Source organism: Podarcis tiliguerta (genome assembly GCF_965153285.1).
Source record: "Podarcis tiliguerta genome assembly, chromosome: 3".
Lineage (NCBI taxonomy): Eukaryota > Metazoa > Chordata > Lepidosauria > Squamata > Lacertidae > Podarcis > Podarcis tiliguerta.
The window spans coordinates 81,299,166-81,314,819 of record NC_139536.1 but is presented as its reverse complement, the minus strand read 5'-3'; the positions used below and the strand labels follow the sequence as shown (position 1 = coordinate 81,314,819).

General features: G+C 42.1%; 1 protein-coding gene and 1 long non-coding RNA gene across 2 annotated transcripts; both read right to left on the bottom strand.

Moving 5' to 3' along the window:
- Positions 1–871: 871 nt before the first annotated feature.
- LOC310673212 lies at positions 872–4,448 on the bottom strand. The gene is made up of 3 exons (XR_014508914.1): positions 4,378–4,448; positions 2,103–4,183; positions 872–1,497 (listed from the first exon to the last, which is right to left on the bottom strand). It is a non-coding gene; the product is annotated as an uncharacterized lncRNA (long non-coding RNA).
- A 1,483-nt stretch (positions 4,449–5,931) lies between these two features.
- Positions 5,932–14,771, bottom strand: COX7A2 (cytochrome c oxidase subunit 7A2). The gene is made up of 4 exons (XM_083431233.1): positions 12,179–14,771; positions 10,590–10,679; positions 7,555–7,639; positions 5,932–6,167 (listed from the first exon to the last, which is right to left on the bottom strand). Exons 1-4 carry the CDS (start codon positions 12,194–12,196, stop codon positions 6,109–6,111), a joined length of 252 nt encoding a protein of 83 aa, XP_083287359.1. The 5' UTR covers positions 12,197–14,771; the 3' UTR covers positions 5,932–6,108.
- Between the last annotated feature and the right edge of the window lie 883 nt (positions 14,772–15,654).

Here is a 15,654-nt window from a genome sequence, read left to right as displayed (position 1 = left end):
AGAAAACATTTTACTGGGCCTTTGTATGAACCTAAGTAGTTCTTTGTATACTGCCCACAATATTCCGAAACTATATATAGCTTTTGTAACATCTGCCTTTTGAGTCACACCTACCTGGATTAGTTGCGGCTATGCAGTGTATGCTCCATTTTCTAATGTGCTCCTAATTATTATGCTTTTTTAAAAGATTTTCGTAGCTCATTGCACGGAGAGTGACAACTGCTAACAACACGCCAGTCTGTAGTCTGTGCAGAAGCAGGGGGGGGGGGGACTGCAGGTGCTGTTGGACTGCAACTCTCCTCAGCCCCAGCCGGCATGGCTGATGGTCAGGGGTGATGGAAGTTGTAATCCAACAGGATCTGGCTGTAATCTTACAGGTTCTCCATCCTAAAGCTCAACAGCTGAAAGAAAGCCCAGAAGGAAAAGAGAATATGCCACAGACATGCATTGCAAATCCTTCTAGCTACAGCACTTTTCAGAAGAATTTTTAGTGCCTGCTTAAGATGGCCTTTCGCGGAAAGTCTTCGAATTAGATGAAATCTTATTATTTTGCTGATACTGGTCTTTGTCCCCCATGACATGCTTGCAGAGAAGCTGGTGAAATGTGGTCTGGATGAGGTAACCGTTAGGATTGAGGGGTCTTAGTAGACCACAAGCTTAACATGAGTTAATAGTGTGATGCAGCAGCAAAAAAAAGCTAATGCTATTCTAGGCTGCATCAACAAAAGTATAGTGTCCAGATCAAGGGAAGCAGCAGTACTGCTCTATTCTGCCTTGGTCAGACCACACCTGGAATACCGTGTCCTATTTGGGTGCCACAATTTAAGGATTTTGCAAAGCTGGAGCATGTGCAGAGGAGGATAGCCAAGAGTCTGGAAACCAAGTTTTATGCGGAATGGTTGAGGGAGTTGGATATTTTTAGCCTGGAAAAGAGGAGACCAAGATATGATAGCGATCTTCAAACATCTCAAGGGCTGTCACATGGAGCAAGCTTGCTTTCTCCTGCGCCGGAGGATAGGATTCGATCCAATGGCTTCACGTTACAAGAAAGGAGATTTCGACAGGAAGAACTTTCTGACAGTTAGAGCTGTTCAACAGTGAAATGGGCTCCCGCGGGAGATTATGGAGTCTTCTTCCTTGGAGGTTTTTAAGCAAAGGTTGGATGGCCATTTGTCATGGATGCTTCAGTTCAGATTCCTGCTTTGCAGACAATTGGATTAGACGACTCTCTGGGTCCCTTCAACTTTACATTCTAGGATTTGTGATCCACTGAGTCTTTGGGGTGGGACAGGCCACAAATCTAAATAGCATAAATAGTGCTAGTGACACCATTTACTCTTTTGTGCAACCTCTACTTATTCCATACTGAGATATATATTTTTTGTAATGGGAGGGGCATTTTCCACTTCACTTAATATGCTAAGTACACAGTTTTCTCCCTTTCCCATCACACTTAAACTAAAGCTGTATTTCTATAGCTTTCACAGTGCAAGAGTTCTTATGTAGGCAGTGAGAGATTTTACTTTCTTGGGCTCCATGATCACTGCAGATGGTGACAGCAGCCACGAAATTAAGAGACGCCTGCTTCTTGGGAGGAAAGCAATGACAAACCTAGACAGCATTTTAAAAAGTAGAGACATCACCTTGCCAACAAAGGTCCGTATAGTAAAAGCTATGGTTTTCCCAGTAGTGATGTATGGAAGTGAGAGCTGGACCATAAAGAAGGCTGATCGCCGAAGAATTGACGCTTTTGAATTATGGTCTGGAGGAAACTCTTGAGAGTCCCATGGACTGCTAGAAGATCAAATGCATCCATTCTTAAGGAAATCAGCCCTGAGTGCTCACTGGAAGGACAGATCGTGAAACTGAGGCTCCAATACTTTGGCCACCTCATGAGAAGAGAAGACTCACTGGAAAAGACCCTGATGTTGGGAAAGATGGAGGGCACAAGGAGAAGGGGACGACAGAGGACAAGATGGTTAGACAGTGTTCTCGAAGCTACAAACATGAATCTGACCAAACTGCGGGTGGCAGTGGAAGACAGGAGTGCCTGGCGTGCTCTGGTCCATGGGGTCACGAAGAGTCGGACACGACTAAACGACTAAACAACAACAACAAAGAACGCAGTCTGTTATACAAGTAAAACTGGATGTACATACCTTAACTCACAACTGCTTGGCATCCATAAAGTTTAAATGGCCATGACTTTTGTCTGAGTGAGTTAGCTATACCCATAGATGTTCCACCCATAATTCTTTACTCCTCTATTTCCAACTTCAAACACCCATGCTCCCCATAAAAAAAAAATCTCTCTGATCACCTTACACATAATCTCTGAACAACCTTGATCTTATTTCACATAAAGAACACGTTCTTACCTGTTTCTTCCTTGTCATCTGGTTTTTGTGTCCTCCAAACATGTTGAGGTTTTAACACACATGGAGATCTGACCTGACTTGATGTGCTGGCAGATTTGCTCCATCAGCAAAAATAAATAAATAAAATAAAAAAATCCACCAGTGGAATTCCAAAGCTGTGAATATTCAAAACCATATTGCTAAACAAGTATTTTTGAACCAAAAACAAAATTCCAGGCATCGTAGAGACAAGACAGCACAGCATCTTGTGATGAGACAGTCAAAAGATAACACTTTTCTGAAGAATCAGACAGACCATGGAACTTGAAGAAAGGGAAAATTCAGGTCAGCTCAAACTCTTTTTCCATCTAGTTTCCTAATTTGATTTAAGCAGGTGGTGCCCTAACAAGCAATAATAGTCATTTGTGCTGCAACATATTTGCCTGCAATGCCATTCTAGTGTTGCTTCAACGTCTCAATTTTAAAAGGTGCACTTTTTATGGCTGAATCTGATCCACTGCATTCAATGAACTGGGCAGTGCAATCCTATGAATATTTCTACAGAATTAAATCCCGCTGTGCCCAGTGGAGTTTACCTCCAGGTAAGTGTGCAGAAGAATGTCACCTTAACCCTAACTTACTCACATGAGGAAAGGATAAATGTATTGGGGGAATTTAGTGAAAAAACAAAGGGCCCACCCACACTTTCGTTTGACCCATGTCCTCATCATATTCTGTGTCAATCTCTTATGCCAGGTCTGAGAGCTTTCCCTCTCACACTTCTTGCTCCAGTTAAAACCTGATGTTTACCACTGAATTGGGTTTGACGAGATCCCCGCTTCCTAAACTGCTGTGAAAATACAATTCCTCATACTTTCCCTGGAACTGTGTTTGGAGGCCATTTGATCTCACCTCCTTTATTTGCTGCCTATCCCTCAAGGATCATTTCCAGTTTCTGAGCATTGCACTTCCAGTTCTCAGCATGGCTGACCTGTCCCGCATTCTTGCAGGTTCCATCTTTTTTTCTAAATCCCCTCTAGTTTAGTGCTCACATGAAATTATTGATTGTATGATATATGCACAAAACACACCTGCCCATCTTCACAATTTGCTGACTCTCTGCCATGGGTGGGTGGAGCTGAAGGTGGAGACAACACCAAAAGCAGACTACTTGCTTACAAGAAGAATGACCTGGAAAACATGGGGTTTCAGGGGTTTCTCTCAGAGTAAAACCCAAGGCAAAAATCACCCGGTCCCAGACCAAACTGAAAACAAGGCAAGGAGATGCGGACTTAAGTGGGTGGAACCCAAGAGGCTTCTTGAAAAATTGGTGATTTTGAATTTCACTTGTTATTTTCGTTAGTGTTATGCAAAGGCATACTAATGTCACAAGCAGACAGAGAGACAGAAGTACTTTCCTGTTATCAGACCAGAACCTGCTGCCAACCAGTTTTGGCTGGTCCTGAATTCTAGTATTATGAGAGGGGCAGAAAAACACCTATCAGCATTGGGCTACCAGTTAAAAAGCTGGTGGCCTTTGCTATAGAGACCACCATGGATAAAGATGGCTCCTAAGCTGCATAACTGTTCCTTCAGTTGATATGTACAAGAATATTTGCTCCATTTACTGCTTTAGGCCCTAATTCAGGCCTTCATTTTCCCCCATTCCATATTAGGAAATCTAAAAATGGCTATACCTTTCCCCACCTTTGACAGAAATGGATATATTATGGGCAAATAGGTCCAGGATTGTTTTTGGTTTGGCTTCATTCAGCTTGGGACTGGGCATCTTTAAAATGTATTCTTTAAAACATAACCACATATAGCTTTTAATTTTGCGGGAAGTACTTAATGAAATTTGCAAGCATATTAGACCCACCTGAAGGGGGTGAATCCTGCCAAAATTCAGGAGGGCGGCTGTAGTGATTTTCCTGCATGGGCAGCCTGTACTGTTTTGGACTGGAGAAAAAATGAACCCCACTTGAAATTGATGAGACTTAAGTTACAGCACAATCCTAACTGTATCTAGTGTGAAATAAGTTCTATTGCAGGCAAGGGAACTTACTCTCAGGCAGGGGTGCTAACTTGCATGGGGTGGGGGGAAGCGCCACCCTGCATAATTGCTCACACGATGCGGGGCATGGACACCATTTGAATGACAATGGTCATCAACTTGGGGGGGGGGGGCAAACATTTTATTAGTGGGGGCTGAAAAGACCTCGGCCCCTAGGAGTTGGCTCCTATGCTCTCAGGTAAGCGGTGCTGCCTTAGACAATGATTTAAATCACATTGGTTTCAGTGGCTCTGCTGTATTGTATGAGACTAAGGCTGCAAACTTCTTAGCTGGGAGTAAGTCCCATTGAATTCCACAGGACCTACTTCTGAACAGATATGAACAGGACTGAGTTCTAAGCCTGGATTCAAGTCATTCTTCTCCCCATGGCCCTCGACCGCACAAGGCATCTACAATTTGAAGTGCTCATGCATTAGACTCTCTCCTCTGTCCTCTGCAAAAGAAAAAAAAATCAGACTAGCTTAACAAAAGCAAGAGACTTTCTAGAAAACTGTGTACAAGCATACACACGAAATGATGTGTAACACAGGAGAGAGACTTTCGACTGAGTCATAAAGGAGTCTCACCACAACAATTATTTATGTACTGTCTGATTTCATGGCCAGTGATGTGTTTGAGCATAATTTCAGGTATCTGACTCAGTAGGAGTTATGCAGGCGAAATCCATTCTCTTGTATATGTCACACATGAAGGAAAATAATAACAGGACTATTAAAGCAGCTGGAAAAACAGACGAATACAGAAAACATTTGCTCAATTAGGCTTCATAACAATTACCCAATTTTATAGCTTATTAGAAAACATTATTTGGCATGGTCCCATTGCAGGTGAGAAAACAGGACCTTTAAACATGACTGTATCATTCAAGAAAATGTATTTAGAGGGACAGTATTTAAACAGAAATTCAACGGTGACATCTTGTGACACAGGGAAGGTATCTTCCTCCTACTAACTGTAGCTTCCATGCTCTTCTAAAGGCAGTTAATAAGCATTGCCAAGTTCCTGCAGAACCCTTACTCGAGAGTAAGGCTCACTGAACATAGCAAGACTTCTGATTAAAGGCACATATGGCTAGGTTGCATTTTGCCTCAAAATTGGCTCACAGCGTGATTAGAAATAATTTAGATAGACCACCTTTCATTGCAAAAGTAATGGTCTGTAGGAAGAATCCAAGTGCTTAGCTTAGACATTGCTTTATGCAAATCACATCATAGTGCGAGTACTCAGGGAAATAAGTGAGTCCTTATTGGTGAAATAAACTTCAATTGGCTAAACTGTGAAGAGCTATAGGAGATGAATTTTGTTCCATGATATTAAGACTGTGTTTATAGTATGACATTTACCTAATCCATGTTTAGCTATTTTTGATCCTGAAGACAAAAAGGATGGCAAATTAGCAAGCCCTACAAATTCAAACTTGAGCCTATTATTTCTGCTTGAGATTAAACTGCAGGCTTCACAAAAAAACACATTAAATTCAGCAAATAAACTTTCAACAGATTCGAGCACACAGGAATGTAAAACTACTTTATTGGTCACAGCATAGAACATTTCAACTCAATAAATATTGATCCCCAACACAGACATCATTTATGACAAGGACAAAGTAGGTCCCTGAAGAGTGTTTTGGAATGGTGTGGAGAGGTGTTACTCCAAGATGCATCCTGTAAACTGGGGTCAATTGTTTTTCTTGGGCATTGCTGCATTGAAGAGCACATAAAGGAGATAGCCTGTTCCTGAAGAGAAGACACACAACATTAGGTCAGATCAAGCACAAATGCTTTAGATGATGGCAATTTATTAGCATAAGCTCTCTTATGCTAAGTATTCATGCCACTCTTTTGCTCTAATCTTATTAGACTGACAGAAAATGACACAATATATGTTAAGTTTCTTCAGGCTAAAGGGAGCCCGTTTTCCCATTCCTTTTATATCGCCAGACCAATTAAGTACATAAAGGGAGGATTATGACATTTCTGAGCACAATTCAAAGTGTTGCTGATGACCTTTAAAGCCCTAAATGACCTTGGCCCTGTATACCTGAAGGAGCGTCTTCAACCCCAGCGTTCAGCCCGGACACTGAGATCCAGCACTGAGGGTTCCTTCACTTAGAGAAGTGAAGCTACAGAGAACCAGGCAGAGGGTCTTCTCTGTAGTAGCACCCATCCTGTAGAACACACTCCCATCAGATGTCAAAGAGATGAATAACTTTATGTATAACTTTCATAAGACATCTGAAGGCAGCCCTGTACAGGGGAAGTTTCTTAAGGTTTAATGCTTTATTATGTTGTCATATATGTTGGAAACCGCCCAAACGGCTTGGGCAACCCAGTCAGATGGGTGAGGTACAAATAAATTATTATTATTAGGCAAAACTCTAAAAATGCCGTAAGTTTTATGATAAAAATTGCCATCTTAAACTCTTGAGCTTTCAGAAATTCTGGTAAATCAAAGTGCTTCCAGCATGCTGCTTTCGATACAGGGATCAGGAACCTGCAGCTCTCCATATGTCACTGTACTCTAGGCCCCATCAGTTCTGGCCAAGGTCAATGATTACTGAAGCTGTAGTCCAACAACATATGGAGGGGCGCAGGTCCCCCATCATTTTCCTGGCAGCTGCATTTTAACCTGAGCTTCCATTCAGAAGTTTCTGCCTCATGTTTTTGGGCTTTAAAAAGGTTCCCAACAAATGATTGTAAAGACTGCATTCTCAAAGGTGTCAGAAACCCACTCAGTCAAATAGCTAAGTAAAGTAGGCATTATGGGAAAGTGGCACAGGAAAACCTGCAAGCTTGAATGTAAACACTCATCCAAATTTGCCTACTGAACAGAGTGGGGATCTGGGTTCCCTTAAGACAGAGCTCTTATAGACTCATGTGATGTTCACAACAGAAAGAGGAGAAAATAATGTGGAGAATATTCACAAGCAGCAGTCTGGTATCTCTTGTGCTTTTATACTGGTTTTCCTAAGCATGTTTTTAATAACACGGTAACATACAGCACAGAATTTCCAAGTTCCCAAGTTCCTGTTTTAGATTTATGCAGAGGAGTGGTACTTTCTCTCTTAGAAATATGGACACATAACCAGAGACATCTATGACAGCTTCTCTGTTAAAGTCTTACCAAAAACGGAAAGGATCATGGTGGTTCGATACAGCATTGCATCCATTGTTCCACCTTTTAGGTACACTGGAATGCCATTATCTTCCTAATAACAACGACAAAGATGCAGAATTAATGAGTTAAGACTCTTCTCTTTTAGGATTTATTTTTTTAAATTGAAACCTATTCTGCTAGAGTTACAATGTTAGAAAGCTAACTCCGGCTCTGTTTACTCAAGTCCAGGCAAAAATACAAAAAGTTATTTCCTGCATAGTTGCCAGTTATTCAAGGCTAAATACTGTAATTTGGAACATCTACCTGATATTGAAAGTTCACCAATACTGAAACAGCCCTCTGTTGAAAGCATGCTACCATATACTGTAAAAAGAGACTCTACCGCTCAGCTATATATGTCATATGAGCAGTAGGGCTGGGCGATAACTGGTTTTTAGCATCACAGTATATAACCAGCTCAACATCACAATAAACCAATATATAATGATGTCTGAAATAAGGATAGAACCATGTGAAGCAAATGGGCTACGGTCCTGGGAACTGCTACCTAGACAGAGAAAGGTGGGGAGGAAGAAGCAGCCAAACCTTGTGTTGATTCCTGGATGGGGTGGAGTGGAGGTGGAAAGCAGAAGAGGGGAACCCCCACATCCGTATTCTCCTAAGGATAAGCCTTATACCCTAAATATTTCTGGGGGTGGGGAGAGATACATTACTTCCTCAGCCCAGGCAGGCTAAAATGAGCTGCAAGGAAGCAACCAGAGAGGAAAGGCAAGGAGTGGAAGAATAAATCAACCAGCTCTAACGAGCAGCCTATTTGCAGCCCATTCCTATGCTTGTTTACTTAAACATCCCACCAAGTTCAATAAAACTCAAGTCCCAAGTATGCATACACAGGACTGCAGCCTAAATTTAGAGTGTATTGGGACACCGTTCAACTGATTAGTTACAATATTCTTTTTATTGACCCTAGTCAAAAATGATCAAACTTTCTAAAGGGTCAAGAATGCCCTTATGTAAGTGGCAATACACTGAGTGCAGAACTGGTTAATCAACCAGCAACCATGAAAGCAAGGAACTGTTCCCTCCTCAACCCTTATCAGAGCTTGTGTCACTCACAGATCTCTCATTCAGCCACTATGAGGGTATGCTCCAGTCAAACTGTCCCAACCCCATCTACTCTGTGGAAAATGTTTGGTGCTGGCTCCTGCTCAGTGGGGTTGGTTGTTTTGTGAGCATGTGAGTTTAGGTGCACCTACTGTGTTTCATAAATGCTATTAACTGTTGTAAGAACTCAAATCAGAAAACAGGCTATAAATCTACTGAATAAATTTTAGGAACAGGTATCACCTGCATTCTCTCTATAAAGAATTTTTGTCCTCATCCTTTCCAGTTAAGCAACATGTCCTGGTTCTCTGGCCATTTGCTAAACTGCTGGCATCTCTAAATGGGAGCACAACAGTAAAGAAAAAACACAAAGCATGTGCATACATAATCATAAATTAGGGTCAGCAAATTAGCTAGAGTCAATAAGGATTGAGTCAGCAGCCTACATAGTACAGGGAATGTGAGCACTGTAGCACAGGACAGCAGCGGTGCAGTGAACGTCAGCACTGTGGACGAAGGCATGTATGCACACTGCAATATACTGCCTTAAAGGGTCAAGGAAGACATCATTTCATAGACAATGGTGACACTACTTACTTGTGGTTCTGATTTTCCAGTTAACACACAGATCAGCCAGCAAGATTAGAGACCAACTTTCTCCCTCTCAGTTAAATGACCACCTGTCACTGCCCAAGGCCACTTTTCAGGCAGTGCAAAGTCTGTGGGGCCACTGCCACCCTCAGGGAGCAAGTAAAGAAATCAGCCAGCAGATTCCACAATGGCCACAAGGAAAGGAAGAACCCGTTTTATCAAGGCATACCACTCTTTGCTTAATCCTTCTGCAAAAGTTTAGCCACATTTCACATGCCAAGGGAGATGACATTCAGGGTGAAATTTGCTGTTATTTTGCAAAGACTGAGAGAGGGACTAGACTCTGAAGTCTTCTAGAATAAAATAATGAAGGAAAATACTTTTTTTGTAATTAGCATGCTTTGCTAGGGTTTTACTGGTTAGGGGGTTGATCAAATAACTTATTCCTTTAAAATTCTTGATCAATTTTTGACTAGTCAAATGCCAACACAATGTACCCACCACTTTTGAAAAGATGACCCATTTTGAACTACTCAACTTAGATGGGCTGATGCTTTAGTGGGCATGGCTTGGGATGCAGGGGGGAGGGGGCCAAGAAAAACTATTTTATGAAAAGTATTTGATTATTAACATTAAGGACAACACAGCTGAAATCACAACTTTGGAAAAACCAAGTCATGAATCAGACTACCTAGATGATAAAACAAACTATCAAGTAAAAATATTACAGCACATTTTTTACTCATAGCAAGCAGAATAGTGTCTTCTTACATTAGGGATAGAAATCTGTAGCCATCCAGATTCCTGCCCACCCTGACCATCAGTCATGCCATCTGGAGGGCTGCAGGTTCCCCACCTCTACCCTGTACTGTTCAGCATGACAACCGAGAATGATCAAAGACTGTTAGTACAGCTGTCTATAGAACACACAAAAAGGTTTGAGTTCTAACTTATGATACCCAGCACCACATAGATTATTAACTAGTCACAATTTGCTAGCCAGGTAGGACGTTGCCTATATTTTTTAAGATACTCCCAGAAGCTAAAATTCTGATTTGTCTTCAACAGCTATTGCTGTATCTTTCACATGTAACTTAATTGCATTCGTAAGCATAAATTCATTCATACAAGCATGCTATTGGATTTCAGATAATTTAGCACTACTGAGAAAATAAGCAGCTATCACACAGCAATCAGACTGTGTGGTCTTAAAAGATCAAAAAAAGAAAGATGGCTTGGACGCTAAAAAATCATATATATATATTTATATAGATAGATAGATAAAAACAATATTAAGAGGTTCCATTACATTGTCATTTGTTCTCAAAGTATGCATGCAACCATACCTGGAAATGTTTCTGTAATTCCGGAACCTTGTTTGTAACCTGCCTGCGGGAGGCAGTGCTTATGGATTTCTGAGAAATTTGCCGAAGCGTCTGCAAAACAAACAAAAAATATTTCTTTTTAAATTATTATTAGAAGTAGTGCTTCTTTTGTTAAGGGTACACTCATATGCACAATTACTTGGGAAGCAAGTAAACTAAACACTAGTGGTTTAGACCAAATGTAGTTAGTGACCACACTAGTGTACACAGAATGATCATCACAGTTTTCTCTGAAACGAAAATGTTAGATATACCTTAATGAGGCAAGCCTATTTCAGACTATGGCTAACAACCCTAGCTAGTTTTAATAAGCCATACTTAACACTATAATTTTTGTTCTGAACCTACCAAACTGTAGTTAGTTAAGAATGAAAGGAAGTGTTTGATCTTATATGTCAGTGCTGGATGTGGGGAGTGTATTGTTCAAGGGCTTGCTTACATAAAGCTTAATCATGTTTTGCTATTATGTGTAAAAACAGCTATTCTTGTATATATTTAACCTGTGCTGACCATTGCTGCCTCTTTCATTGCACGGCCTTTAGGCCCCACTGTTTCACCCCACATTTCTACCAACTGAAAATACAGTAAATCTACAAAAATCTGATGAAAGGCACACAAGCTTGTGTCACATGCCTCTTTAAGATACCAACAAAAAACCTGTTGCTTCTGCCAAAAGCTAACAGCTACTTTGTTGAAATCCTGCTTTTCCCAACCCAATTTCCCCTTCTTAATCTGCACCATGTAAAAAAGGAAGTTGGTGCACCAAGTGAACAATACCCAAACCACCAAACTGGGAGACCATAGACCAACACCTATCTTTGAAAATCAAAGGACTTTGACATGGCAAACATTACCAACCAATGAAAATATAAAGTAAAATACATTGGCTTGGATCCCAATATGTGAACTTAAGACCCATGGAAATAAAATGCCTCATCTCCTCCTGGAAGCCACCTTAGCCCACCAACACCTCCCCAGATGCCCTCTCCTCCATTAATGTGTGACAGCCACCGTGGAGGAAATAACTGCCCCAAATTGGGCAGACTTCTGAAACCTGATATTGGCAAATTTCCCCTTCAACCCATCCTCCATGGCACCCTCCCCAGCCTTCTTAAAAGAGGTTTTCCAGATCCCGCCCCCTGACCATTTACAAGGCCCAAACCAGTCACAATATGACCCCCCCGACCCCCCCCCCCCAAACCCCGGTACCTTAACTCAAGTATGGTTCCTTTTTAAATAGACGTAGTTTAGTTTTAAGCAGCCATTTCGACAAACAAAAATACTACTTTATTATAGCTGTTTTTGTGGGAATTGCTGAGGGTGCGGGGTTCACTTTTGCTGCATATTTGCTACGCTGTGTTTTCATTTTTCGCTTTTAACACTGCGTGGAATTTGCAACCTTGAAAAAGGCAGTTCACAACCGCAGGAAATGCAATAAAAGGGGCCTCCCTTCACTCGTCTATCTCGCTGCTTCCGCGGCTACTTTCCCAACAGCAAAAGCCACCCAAGTCACAGGCCAGAGCCTCCTCCTCCTCCTCCTCCGGCCATACCAAAAGGTTCCGAAGCATCTTGGCAGCTCTTCCTCTTCACCTTCCTCCTCGTCTACGCCGTCGCCTTCAACGCAGGAACAAGGGCACCGGAAACAGGAAGCGAGACGCCGCTCGACGCCGCCTGACGTCACAATCCCTAGGCGACCATGGCGACCGGCGCGCGCATCCAAAGCGAGAGCTTCCGGTATTAATCAACAAGCCGTCGTTCCAGTCTTTCTAGCCGTTGGCACCTCTATGGTTAAATATTCTTTTTTTAAAAAAAAATCTCCATAGCGGCGAAAGGCAGATCAGTTTGAGATCGGAAGTATCATATATAACCAGGACGGGTGCCGTCTTTATTTGTAAAGTCTATGAACCCCCTTGTCATTGAGAGACAGAGAGAGCGGGACTTCCTCTTAGGCTGCGGAGTCGTGAGCCAGAGGGAAACCTAGAGCGCCACAAGCGGGCTGGCAGGTGAACTGCAGTGTCCCGCCGCCTTGCTTGATTTACCCGGCTGCTAAGCGCATCCCTGGGCAGGGCAGCCAAGTTCTCCCGAAGCCGGGAGGGAGGCGCTTTTGAAGAGAAGGGTCAGGTTCAACTGCAAAAAGATGCCGGCCCAACTCTCCTCCCCTCCCGGTCCCTTCTTCTTCAGGACTTGGCCAGAAAATGGTTATGCCCCCCTTTCCCCTCTTGAGTAGCTGTTTTATAGGGATAGGGTGGGTATAGCGTTCTTCCCTAGCACGTTTGTTAAAGAGAGGTTTTGCTTTCCTTTTAAAAACACTGCACAGAAGTTGCAACCTTTCAAGGGCGGTTATTATAATTCCCATAAATGCAAGAAAACGGCCACCGCCCCTTAAACCTTCCGCAGCATCCCCACCGGCAAGCGCCGCTTGACTGCTGGAAACTGACGAGGCGAAGGTCTTGCTTTGTAGCTGCCGCTGCTGGTTCCTCTGCTGATTTGCTGCCTGGCGGGCAACTTTTAAGGGTGCAAGAAGAGCCCCGAGAAGGAGGTGGAGGGGCAGAATTCAGCTGGATAATTTGCAGTTTGGGGACAAATTGTGAAATTCTTCAGGCCTGCCACTGGTTCAGCTACAGGGAGATTGCTCCAGGCAAACCAAGCAGCTAACTGGCTGGCTCAGATGCAGGCGATTGCTCCCAAGAAGAGGACATTGAACACACAGAACTTCCACTTCAGACTACTGGATAGTTCCAGTGCACCCTCACTGGAAAATTTCTAAGCCCAGAGTGTTTTTCAATAAGCAACTAGAGAGGGCAATTGTTTGAGGCACTTCACATTATCTCAGTAATTGTTAGCAACCCCTTATTCTACTTTTGCCATTGCCCACACCAGAGTCACATAACTTTCCATCCTTATTTGGTTTGTGGAATCCTACAGCCTAAGATGGTGAAGGGGAACTAGCAACCTTCCAGCAATTGGGAAACTCTTGTTTCCTATTTATGAACTGTACACCACCCACCTTACAATGGGGCCTGGGCAGTTAACAATACAGTGGTACCTCGGGTTAAGAACTTAATTCGTTCCGGAGGTCTATCTTAACCTGCAACTGTTCTTAACCTGAAGCACCACTTTAGCTAATGGGGCCTCCCGTGCTGCCGCCGCGCGATTTCTGTTCTCATCCTGAAGCAAAGTTCTTAACCTGAGGTACTGTTTCTGGGTTAGCGGAGTCTGTAACCTGAAGCGTATGTAACCCGAGGTAACACTGTAAAGGATAAATAAAAAACAATAAACAAGGGCACTAAAATGAAAGTGTAAAATAACCAAAGTATAAAAACCAATAATTGAGATTTTGCTGCAGCTGGCTTTAACAAAGAAAACATTAGCACGCTAAAGACTACAGCACCTATCATCCCTGGCCATGCTAGCTGGGACAGATGGGAGTTGAAATTCAACATCTGGAGAACCACAGTCTCCTTTAGCCTAGAAGAATGACATTGTTTGACTTAGTTTGAGCAATTTCTTGTATGGAACTTTAGATAAAAGTGTTTCCTTGTTCTAGCTTCTTTCCTCTGGGGTTTACATTCCCAAATGACCTACTAGTAGATGCAACATCTGACCAGCTCTCAGTCTTCAGAAGAGTCTACTTTTGCACCTGACCTGGTGCCACTGGTTTGGCGCTGCCTGAGAGCCCCAAGCTTGGCAGCAATGGCAGTGGTTGGCTGCCATTTTAAATGATCCAAAATGCAATGCCCCATTTCATATATATATTAAATTAAAACAGTGGGCAGCCACCACAGATGAGATACATACTTGGCTCCTATTCAAAAGCAACACTGATGTGCACCTATCACTAAAGAGCCTACAAAAGAGGGCAGCAAGTTGCCACTGCTGTCATGTCAAAAGGTAAGTGTAGTCATGTTAGAAGGGTTATGTATTGGGGCCCATAATTCCTAGGCAAGTTGGAGATGCATTATTAGGTAGACTTTGAACATGAGGGCTTAGAGCCATATTTGTGTGAGTAGGTGCAACTCTCACTTCAACTTACTCCTTGGAAGAATGTCCAAATCCATCCATCCATCTTTCTTTCTTTCTTTACTTACTTACTTACTCGCTTATTTAGGATTGTCTCTCCCGAGCCTGAGGGGGAGAAAGTGGGGAGGCTGTAGTGGGATGAAGAAAAGAGGCAGCCACCATCATGCTGGACCCATATAATCAGGGCTGTTATTTGTTATATCTTTGTCACCATGCAAGTTTGACAAGGTTTGTTGCTGTTTAATTTTAGTTCAGCAATGCTCAAAGAAGAGGCCTTACAATGGCATAGTTTCCTGGAACTTACTACTAGTTATTTGCATGACAAATTGTCCCTAATGACTGTTAACAAGCATCATTTCTAACACAACTTGAAATACATTTTAAATGTTGTGACATTACACTACCATTAGTGTAAACAAAACAGGTGATATAATCCTTTTACTGGGGTTAAACTCCTGCCAATAAAAATATACAACCTCATTGGTGGGTTTATTTTCCCATATCCTGTTATATGAATATGCTAGTTACTGTTATGAATCTTTTTTCATATTACTATTTTCCTAAGTAATGCTTGGTATGAAATTAGTAGACTTTTAAAAACTGACTTCTCCCAGCAAATGCAAATTGCTTCTAGTTATCACTCACATGCTGTCTGATGTGCTATTCAACATAATAAATTCATCTTTGTACTTTTATTTTTTTGCTCTGACCATTAAATTATTTCTGAGATAAAAATGAAAATTACTTTTGTAGGTCTGGTAGTTTTATTTTGACTTCACAGAACATTTTAGGGTTTCAATGGATGTTAATTTAGAATGAAATGGAAAGGAAACTGATTCTCTGAAGAGAATCCAGGAACACTTGCTATAATGATTATCTTCATGATTTGAAGACAACAGCCTGCCTTTCATTAGGGCATAAGCAGTGCCTTTAGGACCCATGTGCTGACTGTACAGTTCTCATGAGTAACACATTTATGCACAACGGTAGCTAAGAACACCTGGAG

Excerpts from the sequence above, each read along its gene's own strand:
- COX7A2 (XM_083431233.1), bottom strand. Across the intron at positions 7,640-10,589 it reads AATTACAGAAACATTTCCAG|GAAGATAATGGCATTCCAGT; the intron begins GTATGGTTGCAT and ends CGTTGTTATTAG. Across the intron at positions 6,168-7,554 it reads CATGATCCTTTCCGTTTTTG|GAACAGGCTATCTCCTTTAT; the intron begins GTAAGACTTTAA and ends TCTTCTCTTCAG.